Genomic DNA, 14,642 nt, shown 5'->3' with positions numbered 1-14,642 from the left:
ATCCACTTCAAGGCTCCCAGTTTTTGTTAAGGTTCCCTTTCTCTCTCTCAAGAATTTCTCTAAACGGCTGTGCTCTGGGGGTATCAGCCCAGGGCAGGGCGCAGCGGCCGGCCCCCACTCAAGCCAGGCCCCGCCCACCTGCTCTGGAGGGAGCCATCTCCATGGTAACCTTCTCCGCTCTAGGTTTCCATAGTGATCACCCCAGCCTGGCTCGCCACAATCCCCCTTGTCTCCCAGGCAACGGAGGGGGGGCCCAGCCATCTGAACCAACCACCACAGGGGGCAGGCGGGGCAAGCCTAGGGTCCCTACGTACCAGGAGAAGGAGCAGGGCCGGCCTCCTACTGACACCGCCACGTCGCTGCCCGCGTTCAGGTGGCTGCCCTCGATGCCAATCCAGGTGCCCCCCGAAAGGGGCCCACGGGCAGGGCTCACGCGGTAGAAGGTTGGCGTCTGGGGAGAGAAGGGACGGGCTGGGGCTCCGGGAAGCCCAGGTCTGTGCACACTAGGTCTGGGACGGCGCCCACAGGCAGGGCCCCAGGTGCAAGGGGGCCCCTGAGTCAGGCCCTGCAGACGAGTGGCGCGGGGAGGGGGCCATCACTCGAGGTCGCCTGAACCCCGGGCTGCCTCCGTGGGCGACTTGTTGGGGGGGCCCCTAGTAACCTGGGGCCCGGAAGGAGAGGCTGCAGGGCACGAGGGCGGGCTTACCACAAAGGTGAAGCGCTTGGGCGACAGGGCGCGGTAGCGAGGGGAGCAGTCCCGCACGCACACTTCCACCAGGGCGTCGTGGGCCCGCACGGTGCTGGCATCCCCAATTTCACAGACGATCCTGCGGGTACGCGGGGGGGGGGGGCCTCAGCTGCTACAGCGCCGGCCCCGCCCACAAGGCCCCGCCCAATCACGGGCCCTGTCCCACAAGACCCGTCCCACTCACTGCTAGACACTAATATACTATCCACTGGGTTGCAAAGCACCTTGTCCCCAGCCCGGCCACACAGGCCCCGCCCACTCCCTGGCCCCACCCACACGGCCCCCCTGCTCTCTGGCCTGGCCCACACAGGTCCAGCCCGCCCATGCAGGCCCCGCCTACTCTCTGGCCCCACCCACGCGCCCCCCTTGCTCTCTGGCCCCGCCCACACAGGTCAGCCTGCCCACACAGGCCCCGCCCACTCTGCCCCCCTCCCCGCCCGCAGGCCCCGCCCCACTCACTGCTCTGCGCTGATGTACTCGCTCTCCACCGGGCTGCACAGCACCTTGCCCACGCGCACGCCCAGCCGCACGTCCTCGAAGCGCAGCCCCAGGTTCTCCCCTGTGATGGTGAGCCGCGTGCCGCCTTGCCGCGGGCCCGTCTCAGGGGACAGCTGTGGGAAGAGGGGACAGCTGGGGCGATGGCCGGGTGTCAGAGACCCCCTCTGCCCCGCAGGCCTGGGGGCGCGCCTACCTTGAGGATCTTGGGGTCGGCGCAGCGGCTGCTGCCGTGGCGGGCGTGCATCCACTCGGCAGGCGAATCCGCGGGGCAGTGGGGACGCAGGGAGCAGCGGCGCTCGGCCACACACCAGCCGCACTCGAAACGAGGGTCGGCCTTGAGGCAGAGGCCGCAGCTCTCCCGCAGGGCGGGACACTTGTACAGGTGGGCTGCGGGGAGGACGGGGGTCAGCAGCCGCCGGCGGGCCTGGCCCCCGGGCCGCCCCCCACCCGCTCACCTTGGATATTCTGCGGGTTGTCGATGACAAAGTGGCCGTTCCATACCACGGACAGGTTCACAGGCAGGTCGCTGACATCGTTGCCCTCGTAGGAGTACTGCGGTGACAGGAAGAGGGTCAGGCCGTGGGGCCAGGCCTGCGTGTCCCCCGTGGCCACCTCTGGCACCAGCCACTGGTGGCAGGCTCGGCAGGGTCTGGGGGCCAATCTGCACCCAGACGCCCGACACCCCCCCCCAACCCCTCCCTGCGTCCATCCCCACCACACCCCCGCCCAGGCCATCCAAGGGCCCCAGCGCCCGCCCCCATCCAGCTGCTCCTCTGCCCACAGATGGCTGCCGCCCTCGCCCTCCAGCAGCCACAGGATCACAGCCTCCAGGGTGACCCCCACCAGGACGCCAGGATTCCCCCGCACTCCCTTGGGCACATGTCAGGGACGCTTCCTCATCTCCAGGCGGGTGCAACAAGCCCTCCCCTGGGACTGCCCTGAGTGTGACATATGCGTCCCCTGTGAGGGCTGCCCCCCCACCGCCTGGGCTGGGCTTAGGGACACAGCCCTCCAAGGAGCCCAGCTGTGTCCCACTTTCTCAGCTGAAGACTTGTGCTCCGTCCCAGGGCAATTCATCATCATCTTATCTGCAGGAATGTAATTGGATCCTATCAAACTCCCTGATGCTTTCTTTCCCTTCACGCGGGGCTGCAGGAAAGACAAATGTGGGCCTGGCGGGGGGCGGGGTGGACAGGCGACAGGGGCCCGGGGATGGGGAGAAGAGGGACGGCGGCCTTGGGGAGGCAGGGGAGCCAGAGTGAGAGGCAGGCGGAGGGCGGGGCTCACAGGGGCCAAGGAGGCGGGCAGAAAATGGGGCTGGCCAAGCAGGCAGGCACAGGGACCCGAGGCGCTGGCCGAGAGCCAACCTACCCTGAGACTGTGCTGATCCCTGGGCCCCAGGCCCACCCGCCAGAACAGAGTCAAGAGGAATGGAGCCTGACCTCTGACCTCATGCCTCTCCCCTAGGTTCCGGGAGCCTGGCAGATGACCCAGAGGCACCCCCCCACCACTCAGGACTTTGACCCGTGCCCGGAGGCCCACTGCCCTCCTGAACAGATGGGAGACCGAGGCCTGCCACCTCAGGACCACGAACTCAGCCTTCTCCCCTCTCCCACCACAACGTTATAGCTCTGCAGACCCCACCATCACTAAATTCACGGGATGCGATCAAAGGCCTTCGGAAGGTCACCCTGTCAGACATGAGACTCCAAGGGCGGGTGGCCGTGTCCTGACCCAGGACACCTCAAAGGAGCTGCTGCTGTCCCCCTGACCTCGGCCCCCAAGGACACCTCTCGTGCCCTGAGCCCACCCAGGCCCCTCACCTACGTCTGAGACAGACGGGCTCCCTCCAAGTGTCAGGGTGGCTCTGGGAATGGCCCCTGCTCACCTGGGCCCTTCCAGCTGAGGGGCTGCCGTGGCCTGGCGGGGGGGACCCAGGGCGCCCCCGTAAGCAGAAACCCACAGCACGGGTTCCTGGCGGGCACCCTGGTGCTGAGCAGACTCACCGAGGAGTTCTGGCACTGCAGGCTGGAGCTGTTGAAGCGCACGGCGCCGACGCGGGCCGGGCCCCCAGGGAGGTGAAACAGGCACTCATACCCCCGCTGGCCTGACTGCGGCTGTGGCAGGTTTCGGGCAGTCAGGGTGATGGGCTTCACCACGCCCACTGGCACGTAGATCTGGGTGGAGGGCAGGATCTGCGGGCAGTCCTGGGGGGAATAGGCTGCAGCTGAAGCTGGGCTGGAGGCAGAGGGCGGCTGCACGGGGCCCTATCTAGCATCACAAGCCCACCCCACACACGGGCACGCTGGTGGCGCCGGGGCCAGCCAGCCAGGCCTGGGTTCCAGATGGCATACCGCAACCTAGGCAGGCCTGCCCCTGGGAATCCCACCAGAGGAGCCCCACCTGGGAGCAGCTGAGAGGCCCCTGAGGCAGAAGCAGGCACAAGCTCTCCGCCAGGGGCCCAGGGAGTAGGTAAAAATACTCAGAGAGGGCAGAAAAACAGCCCGGCCCCCAGGGCCAGTGTTTCAGCAACAATAACTGACGCAATGGCCCGGCTTGCTTGCAGCAGGACTGGAGCGGCCGTGGAGGAGCCGGAGCCGGCCCGCGGGAGCCCCACAGAAGGTGCTTTAAATAGAGACGCTGAAAACAGGCTGCCATCCCCACGCCCTACAGGCAGCTCCCGAGGCGGCCGGGCTGGCTCTGCAGAGGTTCCCGGGGCCCCTGTAGGCACTGAGGGAGCAGGTGCCCCAGGGGCCACCTGCACGCGCGCACTGGCCGGCACATGGGCCGCGTATGGAGCTTAGGCTGCAGCCCCATGGCAGTGGCCAGCAGTGCCCAGCTCCCAGCCCAGGGCCCCTGCTGCCCCCCCCACAAGCCCTGCTCCCACCGTCCCCTACCTCACCCCCCCCCCACCACAGCTGGGAGCTGAGCGCTGCTGCTGTCCCCTGGGGTCTCAGGGCACAGACCTGCCCCCATCAGGCCAGAGTCTCACTGTGGCCTTGGCACCTTGGGACCCTGGCCCCAGAGAGGGGTCGGCTCAGGCCCAGCCCGACTCCCTTGAGTGGCTGAGGCCAGGCCAGGGGCAGACGAGCGGTGTGGACACGCGCCCTGCCCCGCCCGGTCCTGGCCGATATGAGAATGAGGGACCACGACTGCTGCTGCCGGTCCGCTCACACAGACCAAGGGAGCGTCCGGACGACGGCCCTCCAGCCTGCTGGCGAGGGCACCAGGGTCACTGGTGTTGGCGGGGCACAGGACCCTGGTGGGAAACCCCCCACGTCCCCTACTGTGGACGCTGAGTGGGGGCCGCTCCCACAGCAGGGCGGCCCTGCGTCAGGGGCTCCACACGAGACCCCCGCCAGGCCGCCCCACCCCACTGCGTGCTGGTGACCCCCTTGAAGGCGACCGAGCAGACGCAGGAGAGCAGGGACCCTGAGCCATCATCGCGAGCAGGAAGGCGCTGGGACCCAGGCCCCCACGGCCTGAGCACGTGCTGAGGGGAGAAGGTCGCCCTGCAAGCCAAACCTGACAGGGTGACGGGCGTGGAAACGTCACTCTCCTTAGGGACGGCCCCACGTGACCTGGGACCAGCTGAGGGGGGTGTTCCTGAAGTCAGCCCACCCTCGACAGGCCCCGTGACCCCGGTCGCCCCCGCCCGGCCCGAGCAGGGTCTATTCTGGCTGCTCTGCGTCCAAGGCAGAGGCCCAGACAGACGCTGTGCTGGGGGACCCCCAGGGGGGCACCCTCTGCGGGATCAGCTCAGACAGGCAGTGCAACCAGGGCTGGCCTGTGAGGACCAGGCCCCCACCTCACACATCCATTCTGCGGCCACCACCAGCTGGCTCAGCCCGCCGGCGGCCTCCAGGGCAGGCCGCACACCTGGGGTGTCCACCTGCCCACCCCTCCCCACCGTGTGCCCGCCTGCTGTCGGCTCGTTCCACCCAGTGCCAGCTTATCCTGGACGTGCGTCCTCACCAGGAAGTAGAAAAACCAAGGCCCACGAGGTTGGTGGGACTGGAGGGGTGCAGCCAGGGCAGGTTCTGTGAGGGGTCCACGCTGGCTCCTCCTCCTCCCCGGGCAAGTCCAGCCCCGCTGCCCGGAACAAAGTCAGGGCTCTGCCCGGCTCCAGAGCTATCACCCCCGATGACCATCGAAGGCCACGCAGCCTCACGGCGACTGGGAACCACCGGACGCCGGCACCGCGGCCCAGCCGGTTCCGTCCACGTGGAAGCCCTCCCCCCATCCGCACGCTGGACAGACGGCCCGGACGTGCCTGTGGCGTGCAACCCCCAAGCGGGGACCACCAGCCAACGCCGCCAGTGACGGTCCCAGACCGGGACAGCCCTCTGGCCAGCACCCCCACAGAGCTCCACGGCGCCTGCGGCCCCGTACCTCAGACGCGTTGACGCGGCCCTCCAGGAAGGAGCAGTCGGCGGCGTTGTGCGTGCACACGTGGCGGTACTTGCACCAGTGGCAAGGGAAGGAGCCGCTGACGCAGGACAGGCAGCTGCAGGAGACGCGGCGGTGAGGCGGGGCCCGCGGCCCTCCACCCGGGCTGCCCCACGCCCCGACCGCCTACACTGGTGTCGCTGGACAGACCCTCTCAAGGACAGAACCCTCTGAAGCCGGCGCCAGGGCACTCGACCATCAACACTGAAAATGCATTCAGTGCAGCTGAGAAGCACATTCTTGTGTATTTTGTTTTTATGTTTGTTTGTTTGTTTTTTTAAATATATGGTTTCAGGGCTTCCCTGCTGGCTCAGACAGTAAAGAATCTGCCTACAATGTAGGAAACCCGGATTCAATCCCTGGGTCAGGAAGATCCCCCTGGAGGAGGGCACGGCAACCCACTCCAGTACTCTTGCCTGGAGAACCTATGGACAGAGGAGCCTGGTGGGCTACAGTGCATGGGGTCACAGAGAGTCTGACACGACGGAGTGACTACTAGAGGCTTCTCTCAATTACCCGTCACCCGGCCACACCTGGTCTCAGCCGCACCATGCGGGGTCTTTCCATGGCAGCATGCAGAGTCTAGTTCCCCAAACAGGGACCAAGCCCAGACCCTTGCATCAAGAGTGTGGAGTCCTAACCACCCAACTACCAGGGACATCCTGAGAAGCATGTCTTAAATTCCACCTCTTCGTAATAAACTAAGATTTAAGCGTAGGCGGGACAGCCCCGGTAGAAATCGGCTCCCTGACCAGAGCAAGTCTCACCGGGCGGGGGCCTGGACAGACTGCAGATCCCCACCCTGCACCCCTTACCGGCAGCTCTGCGGAGCCCGCGGCCCGGCCTCCACACAGAGCCTCGCCCCCTCCCAGCCTCTGGAACACAGCCCCCGCCCCAAAGACCCCGGCCCGCCCAACACGAGGAGGCTGGACCTCGGTCGGGGAGCAACACCCACTCGGGCGCCCGTGAGCTGCCAGGTGGGCGTCAGCCTGCCAGTCAGTCCACAGAGACACAACTGAAAACCCGGGGCCTCGGCTCAAGGCTGACCCTGCCCAGGCTGGGTACCCGCCCCATGTGCCCGGATCCGGGGGACACACAGCCAGGCCCTCAGCGTCTCCCGCCCTTCCTCTGAAGCTGGCGTGCTCACAGGAGACCAGAGCCCTGGGAGGGCGCCCATGCCTGCCAGCCATGCCCCAGCGGGGGTGGAGGGGGTGGGGGGACAGACCCTTCTGCCCCCAGGTGGCAGGTCTTGAGTGCCCACCCCTGGCCGGCCGTCTCCTGCCTGGACAAAGCAGCAGCGACCCCAGTGTCCTGTCTCACTCCAGTGCCCATGGCACACAGAGGGTGAAGCATCGCATCACACCCCTGCTGCCCCAGACGGCCTGGCCGCAGGCCTGAGCGAAGCCGCGCAGGGGGCGGGGCACTCACGACTGGTGGACGCTGCAGTTGTAGAAGACGAAGTCCACGGACGCGAACTTCTTGCCCGTCTCCTTGGACTTCAGGTAGAGCTTGACCACCCGCTGGTCTCCTAGGTGTGCAGCACAAGCCGGGTCACCAGGGCCCCACGCCGGGCCCCGGGAGCCAGGGCAGGGCCTTGCCGAGGACCCTCCCCTCTACCAGGGGCCCAGCACCCACCCCAGTGGGCAGGGCCTGGCTGCAGTCTTTCCCCTGCCATCCTGCTATGACCACTGCCCTCCCACCCCACCCAAACGGGAGGGCCCCGTGGCCTCACCCTGGCCCCGCGTGATGGGCGCCACCTCCCGGGCAGAGGGGGTGCGGCAGTGGATCCGGCCACCCTCCAGAACGCCCTCGGACTCGATGAAGTCCTCGAAGGAGCAGTTGACTCCAGCAGAGAGGTCGGGCACGTTCCAGGCCTGCAGCACAAGCTGTGGCGGGGGCAGGGGACAGGGTGAGCAGCTTGGGGGACCGCCACCCACCCTGGGTCCCACTCCACCCTGGGTCCCAGCTGCCCACAGGCACTCACCGGGACCTCAGACATGGTCACAGACACGTTGCGAGGCTGCACGCTCAGCTGCACGCACTGCAGCAGGTCCGCGGCGAAGCGCTGGGGCTCTGTGGCCCGTTCGCAGGCGTCCTGGCGGGAGCAACTGTGGGCAGGGGCGTGGGCTTGGGCAGGAGGCCAGAGGAGCCCCAGGCCACCCCACAACCCATCCTAACCAGGGCCGCTGGGCCTCCGTCACTCGGCAGCTCACGGGATGCCCACCGCCCCCAACTGGACCCGGGGGAGCTAGCACTAGGCCAGGGCCTCCAGACTCTCCGCGAGCCCACCTGGGCCAGACTCACATGCTATGCAGGACACACCAGCCGCAGTGGGGGTCCCGGGACCCCAGGCATAGCTCACACGACGTGTACTGCACGCAGCTCTCCACGGGCACCCGTGTCACCTGGTGGAGGAGCCTGGACATCAGTCCTCGCCCCCCGGGCCCCAGGAGCCCCCGTCTCAGGCCCTTCTTCTGCCTGGTCCCCTTGAGGGTCACCCCGGTCCCGCCCGAGTCAGGCCACACAGACCTGCCTCTCTGCAGACAGCAGCAGGCCCAGGAGATGGCTCTGTCCACCCGGGAGTCAGCCAGTCCCTCCTGCCCTGCTGCGCCCCGACATTCCCAAGGGAGCCACGGGCCCCAGTCCTCAGCCAGGGGTCAGCAGGCCGGGCAGAGGGCAGCAGCGGGCTCCAGGCAGGCTGGGCAGAAGCAGCGCAGCAAGCACGCAGCCTGGGGGAGCTGGCCAGGCCAGGACCAGGGGCTTGGGGCCCCGGACGCTCCCCATCCAACACAGCCCCCCAGCCTGGAGGCATCCATCAGGCGTTTGTCCCCAGGGGTGCCCAGTCGGTCAGGGAGGGGGTCCGGCAGGCTGGTGAGCCCCCCAGCTCCCAGGGCACCTACCTGCTTCTCTGTCATGGCATACAGGTACCGGCGGTCAGGGCTGAGTACCAGGTCACGCAGGATGGGGCTGCCCTCCTGGGCCACCACGCTCTCATAGGCCAGCGCCGGCCGGCCACCGGGGTTCGAGAGATCCACCAGGATCTGTGGGGACGAGACCCACGCTGTGTGTGTGTGTGTGTGTGTGTGTGTGCTGGGGGAGTCTTCCTGCCCTAGCCCCACCCAGAGGAACCTGGCAGGACCACTGAGCCCAGCCCAACCTCATCAAGCGGTGCGGACCACAGCCCTGGTGTGGGGGTCCCCAGGGACAGGATGATCACCACCCAGCGCCCACCCCCCCCCCCCCCCCCCCCCCCGTCTCAAGCCGCATGGCCACAGCTCAGGCGGGGGCAGCGGGACAGAGAAAGGGCTATTTGTGCAGAGGGGCGGGGGGCGGAGGCACGTGGGATGCAGATAGAGGGCAAGCTCCCGTGGGCGGGAGGCTGAGTGAGGGGCTGCTCCGAGGGGGGGCATCCCCACTAGAAGGCAGGAGGTCAGGCATGGCACCAGCGCTGAAAGGTAGCCTAACCCCGGACAAGCCAGGCACTAATCAGCCAGCTCTACCCTACAGCTCCAGACGCTGTAAGTATTTTTAGCTGCTTTTACCAAACAAATGTATTTAATTAACGGCGAGACCCAGGGGGCTTTCCAGAGAAGGGACCCGTGGGGCAGCGTCCTGCTGGCTTGGTCCAGCCCACAGGGCTGGCTCCAGCTGGAGGCTCCCCCCAGACCGTGTGGGGCCCCCGGCCCACCTCTACCGCACCCCGGAAGCCCCGCTCCCTGCCCCTCACTTGCAGGGCGCGGCGGGGAAGGCCTGACTGGCCGGCAGACTCCCCTGGCTCAGGCCAACTCCCACGGGGGCGGGTGTCCCCGGGGCGGAGGCCACGGGGCAGGGGGAAGGGAGGGAGGGACAGTGGGGGGGGTGCTGCATTCCTGAGGGCCCACGGCCCCCCCACATCCGCTCAGCTGCCGCCCCGCCAGGCAGGCGGGCTTAAGTCAAACCAGACCCGGAAGAGGCGAGTCCAGCTGGGCGGTGGGGGGGTTGGGGGGACCGGGCTGGGCCTAGAGCTGCCCAAACAGCCTGGGGAGGCCACAGCAGACCAGCCTCTGTCCCCCAGGCTGGGTCTGGAGGGGACCCCCAAGTCAGCCCCAGGCTGAGGAGGCCAGGAGTCCACCCCCTGCCCCAGCCCGGCTCAGACGTGCCCTGACTGTGTGGGCTCTGCCTCAGTGCCCCTCCCCAGTGTCCCCGCCCACCCCCTAAGGGTACCCCCCCCGCCCCTCAGAGTCATCCCCACCTCCTCAGCATCCCCCCTGCCCCCTCAGCATCCCCCCACCCCCTCAGGGTCCCCCCACTCCCTACCCCCAGTGCAGGGGGGACGGGCACCTCCCCCTGCCCCACAGCCACTCGGACTAAACGACCCAGCAGACGGCGCCCGGGTGAGGAGGCCCCACAGCAAACCCCGAGAGCCAGCCAGCCAGGCCGACAGGCCCAAGCTGGACCACGGCCAGGCGGCTGGGACCGGCCGGCCGGAAGGCAGGGCAGGGCACTGGGGATGCAAGTGGCCCACATCGAGCCCTTTGCAGGTGCCCCGCCTGCCCTGGGACCCCGGGGACGCCTGCCCAGTCCTGGCCTGACTGCCCATACCCCGGACCTGGGCAGGGGCCCCTCGGGAGGGTGCTGAACTGGGCCAGTGCTGGGCCCCAGGTTCTCCCTGCAGACACTCTGACCCTCCCTGCTCAGGGCAGAGAGCACCGGGCTGTGGGTGCGGCCTGGGGGCGCCCACCCCAGGGGACAGGGAAGGCCCGCATGGGGGGGCGCATCCCGGGGCGGGGGGGCGGCCAGCCAGGTTCCGGAATGCCGCTGCCCCCAGGCCCGCAGTCGCGGGCTGACCGACTCCAACAGGTGGCTACCAACAGCTGCGGCCGGAGCGTGCCTGTCCAGCTGTCCACCCGCCAGGCGCCGTCCGCCACCCACCTGCCGGCACGGGGCAGCCCCTGGCCCTTACGCACGCGAGGCTCCCCCGTTTCTGGAGGGCACAGGGCACCGGGGCCGGGGGTCAGGGAGGCAGGTGCCCCCACACTGTGCACCGGGCAGCTCCCTGGTCAGGCTCAACAGGGGCCCAGCCCACCGGCTGCCAGTCCTGGGGCCCCTGCAAGCCGCCAGGGTTGACTTTAGGGCTGCCAGGCCCTGAGCCCACGGAAGGGGAGCCCCGTGTCCCCAGACCTGCCCGAGGAGCCGGGAGCCGGGACTGCCGGCTGCACCTGGGGCAAGGCAGGGGAGGGGGTGGCCGGCCGCCAGCGGAGCATTCCAGGGAGAAGGGGCATGCGGGGCAGGCACGGGGCCCGACGGCTGGCAGGATGGCAGGACACACACACCCCTGCCTCCAGCTGCCACCCAAGGGCCACCCGCTGGGGCAGCAGGCCTGTGGAGCTCGGGGGAGACAGCCACACGGCTGGCCCCACCCCAACCTCCAGGCCAACAGGACCCCGGAGCCCAGGGCGCAGCACACATAGGTCCTGCACAGGGACCCCAACCTGGGGCCGCTCCAGCCGCTGCCCCCACACCGCTCGCCCTGAGGCCCTGGCCAACGGCTGCGGGCAGGCAGCTGGCGGCCCGGCCAGGTCAGCTGTCCGTCCAGCCCAGAGCCAACAAAGGGTCCATTCTCCGGGCCAAGGGCGGGCGGGGGCCCCGGGGAAGACGTCTGGGCCATGCAGGCTGCTTGCCAAGGCCGGCACGCGCCCTCGCCACCCGGAGGCAGGGGGCTGCCCGGCTTGGCCCTCTCAGGAGGGGAAAGTGCCTTGTCCTGTCCAACCCAAGACACAGCCCAATTCCTTGCTGTGAAGCGGCAGTGCCCTGACTGAGTCCTCCTGGTCTCCAGGCAGAGGACGGGGCAGCTGGCCACAGGGCTGAGACCCTCCTCCTGTAGACACAGGAGCCCAGCCTGCTCCCTGTCCCCAGGGGACAGCGGCCCCTGCCCCCCACCTCCCTGCCAGTCAGGCCTGAGGCCCCCGACAGGCCCGCTCCCGGACCCTTCCCACCGGTCACATGCCACCTCGGCAGCCCCTGCTCTGGCTGGGGGCTGGTTCCAGGCCCTTTCCCGGGTCCATTCTCAGGAAGGCCAGAAGGAATTTGATACTGAAAAAGCAATTAGCGATTTCCTCTTGGCGGTAATTAGGTAATTAAAACATGACTTGCAGGAGGCCTGATGGCTGTAATTGGGCCAGACACACCTGGTGAGGCAGGAGCCGGGGTCCCAGAAATCTCATGCTTCCTGTCCTCGATTCTCAACACACAGACCAACCAACAGAAGCAGCGGTCCTCCCTGACCCTCGGTCTCCTCATCTGACCGCAGACAACCTGCTCACCGGACTGAGAATAAGAACTTCACAGCTCCTGAGGGGGGGTGGCGCTTGGAGGGGGGGCCCCCGAGGCTGAGCCCGGCCAGGGAGGAGGGGACAGCTGCCCGCGGAGTCTGCCCACGGCTGTGGAGGCTGCACAGAGCTGGGACAGGGCCGCAGAAGTCGCTGGGCCTCCTCTCACAGGCAGGGGCCACGGCCAGGGGCGCCAAGGCAGGCAGCAGCGACCACCGGGCCAGATATCCTTGCCGCAAGCCCCGCGCCCACCCCCTTGCTTCACCCTCCTTGCAACAGCAGCTGACGCAGTGACCATACTTTGCAGAACCACTGGGCGCCCCAGGCCAGACCTCTGCAGTCTCCGCGGTCCACCACAGGATGCCCAGAGACCTGTCCACCACGCGCAGAACGGGCCCAGCCCCTCCCTCACGGCGAGGGCCCCTCTGACCTGCGAGCCCCCTGTTCCCGCTGCTGGAACACCTCCCGCACCCCATCCTGCACAGGCCTGGCTGTGAGGAAGGCGGGTCCCATGGACGCTCAGGGACCGTCAGCACGAGGCCGCGAGGCCTGCCCAGTGGCCCTGGGGAGGGGCTGCCGGCCCACCCAGGAGGCAGGGCCCCCCACAGCCACCCAGCTTTCCAAGAGCAGCTTCTGGAGATGAGGCCCCAATAGAGGAAGGAGCAGTCCCATCCCCACAGCCCAGACCCTGAGCAGCCCACAGTGGGAGCCCCCTGGGGGCACGGGGCAGCGACATAGCAGTGGTCCCTCCGCCCTGCAGGACCCCCACGGCAGGGCTCGGCCGTGTCCCCGCCCGGCCCTAGCCCCACAGCCCCGGGAGGACAGGTGTCCCCCAGGCCCACCCCGCAGCCTGGGGAGGGCGGGGGGCACCCCTGGCAGGAGTCCAGGGCCGGAGGCCCCCCACCTGCCTTGGGCACCCAGGCCGACTGAAGGACTCCCAGGGGTGCCCAGAGGATGAGCAGGCGGGGCTCGGGGAGGGCGGAGACCCAGGGGCACCCCTGGCAGGAGTCCAGGGCCGGAGGCCCCCCACCTGCCTTGGGCACCCAGGCCGACTGAAGGACTCCCAGGGGTGCCCAGAGGATGAGCAGGCGGGGCTCGGGGAGGGCGGAGACCCAGGGGCACCCCTGGCAGGAGTCCAGGGATGGAGGCCCCCCACCTGCCTTGGGCACCCAGGCCGACTGAAGGACTCCCAGGGGTGCCCAGAGGATGAGCAGGCGGGGCTCGGGGAGGGCGGAGACCCAGGGACACCCCTGGCAGGAGTCCAGGGATGGAGGCCCCCCACCTGCCTTGGGCACCCAGGCCGACTGAAGGACTCCCAGGGGCGCCCAGAGGATGAGTAGGCAGGGCTCAGGGAGGGCGGGGACCCAGGGGCGCCCAGCCAGTCCGCGGCAGCTTCGCTTGGCAGCCCTTCAGTTAATCGGCTGCAATTTTACACAGCGCCGTTCAGAGGTGGCCCGGAGCCAGCTGTGTCCCCAGAGCTCCCCGAGTCGCCGTTTAAAGCCCCGGAAGGACCAGCTGTGGGGAGGACGGGGCGGGTCCGTCTCAGCGCAGCAGGCCGCGCAGAGGCGGCGGGGGGGGCCCAGGCCTAGACCCCGGGAACGCGGGGAGATAGGGGGGCCAGGCCTGCACTGAACCCCCAGGCCCGGCCCTCCCAGGCTGGGAGCCTGTGGGGAGGGGTGCCGCTGGCTGTCAGGCCCTGGACCGCAGCCACTGCCACCCCCAGGCCGGGTCGGGACGACGCGGGAGGGACTGGTCCTGGGGCGGGAATTAGGAATTTGCCACCAAAGGCCAGGCCAGCAAGAGGCAGGCACTGGCCCGGAGCAGAGCCCCTCGAGGGGGTGGAGGCTGGAGGCCTCAGGTGGGAACTGTAGGCCAAGGAGCCTGCGGACGCGGGGACGGAAGGCTGGGCCCAGTGCGGGGAGGAGGAGCCCCTCTCCCCGCGCCCAGGTGGCCCCAGTCCCTGGGCGGGGGGAGCGGGCAGGCCAAGAGAGAGGTCCCCTGAAGGCGTGCACCTGTCCACACGGGGCGCACAGGAGTCATGCCTCCACAACAGACCCCTGACCAGCCCAACTCGCAGCCCCAGGTGCACCCGGCCCCCGCATTCCCAGAAAGGCCGCTGTCTGCCCTGCGCGGAACACGAGGCCAGCCGAGCCGCAGCAGGTGACATGCCCCGGGAGGCGGTGGGGGGGGGTGGACGGGGGCGGATGGGGGCCCTTAGCAATCACCTCCTCGCTCCCGCCACGGGACCTGCTCACAGGGGCCCAGCCACACTGAGAGCTGCTCTGAGAGCCACCTCAGGGCCTCAGGTTCCCTCAGCGGGACGCAGCACAGGGAGGCAAGACTGGACCAACCTGTCCTCCCAGCTTCACAGGGTGGCCTGTGGGCGAAGTCGCTGCCTGGCCAGCTGCCCACCAGCTCAGCTGCCTCCAGGAGGGGTCCCCCCAGCCCCAGACGCCAGCCTTCTGCTGGGCAATGGGCTCAAGGGCCCTGCAGGAATGCACCCCCGCAGCTTCTCCCACAGCCCCACCCCAGATGGGCCCCCATGGCAGGGGGCAGAGACGGCTCCCCAGGGTGCCCCCATGGGGTCTGCGGGCCCTCTCCGCTGCCCCCCCAGCCCCAGGGCAGCGGGCAGAGCCCTG

General features: G+C 68.8%; 1 protein-coding gene and 1 long non-coding RNA gene across 5 annotated transcripts in view; one reads left to right on the top strand and one right to left on the bottom strand.

Moving 5' to 3' along the window:
• PLXNA1 (plexin A1) overlaps positions 1–14,642 on the bottom strand; it is a 40,605-nt gene that overhangs the window by 16,658 nt on the left and 9,305 nt on the right. For both annotated transcript variants that reach the window (XM_070463500.1, XM_070463501.1), the window contains exons 5-16: positions 8,596–8,736; positions 8,000–8,100; positions 7,680–7,803; positions 7,428–7,581; positions 7,124–7,223; positions 5,639–5,753; positions 3,253–3,453; positions 1,702–1,798; positions 1,440–1,633; positions 1,208–1,359; positions 707–827; positions 315–451 (exon numbers count right to left, since the gene is read on the bottom strand). In XM_070463500.1, the coding sequence (XP_070319601.1) occupies positions 315–451; positions 707–827; positions 1,208–1,359; positions 1,440–1,633; positions 1,702–1,798; positions 3,253–3,453; positions 5,639–5,753; positions 7,124–7,223; positions 7,428–7,581; positions 7,680–7,803; positions 8,000–8,100; positions 8,596–8,736 (1,637 nt within the window). The remainder of the gene's footprint in view (positions 1–314; positions 452–706; positions 828–1,207; positions 1,360–1,439; positions 1,634–1,701; positions 1,799–3,252; positions 3,454–5,638; positions 5,754–7,123; positions 7,224–7,427; positions 7,582–7,679; positions 7,804–7,999; positions 8,101–8,595; positions 8,737–14,642) is intronic.
• LOC110129721 (uncharacterized) lies at positions 232–3,345 on the top strand. 3 transcript variants are annotated; one of them, XR_011486281.1, is made up of 3 exons: positions 232–373; positions 2,030–2,152; positions 2,714–3,345. It is a non-coding gene; the product is annotated as an uncharacterized lncRNA (long non-coding RNA). The 3 variants fall into 3 exon arrangements; XR_011486280.1 differs by having other exon boundaries at positions 313–398; XR_011486279.1 differs by having other exon boundaries at positions 360–443.

This window comes from Odocoileus virginianus, unplaced genomic scaffold (assembly GCF_023699985.2).
Source record: "Odocoileus virginianus isolate 20LAN1187 ecotype Illinois unplaced genomic scaffold, Ovbor_1.2 Unplaced_Contig_3, whole genome shotgun sequence".
Taxonomy (NCBI): domain Eukaryota; kingdom Metazoa; phylum Chordata; class Mammalia; order Artiodactyla; family Cervidae; genus Odocoileus; species Odocoileus virginianus.
The sequence above is the reverse complement of the archived record's forward strand: the minus strand, read 5'-3'. Positions and strand labels throughout refer to the sequence as shown.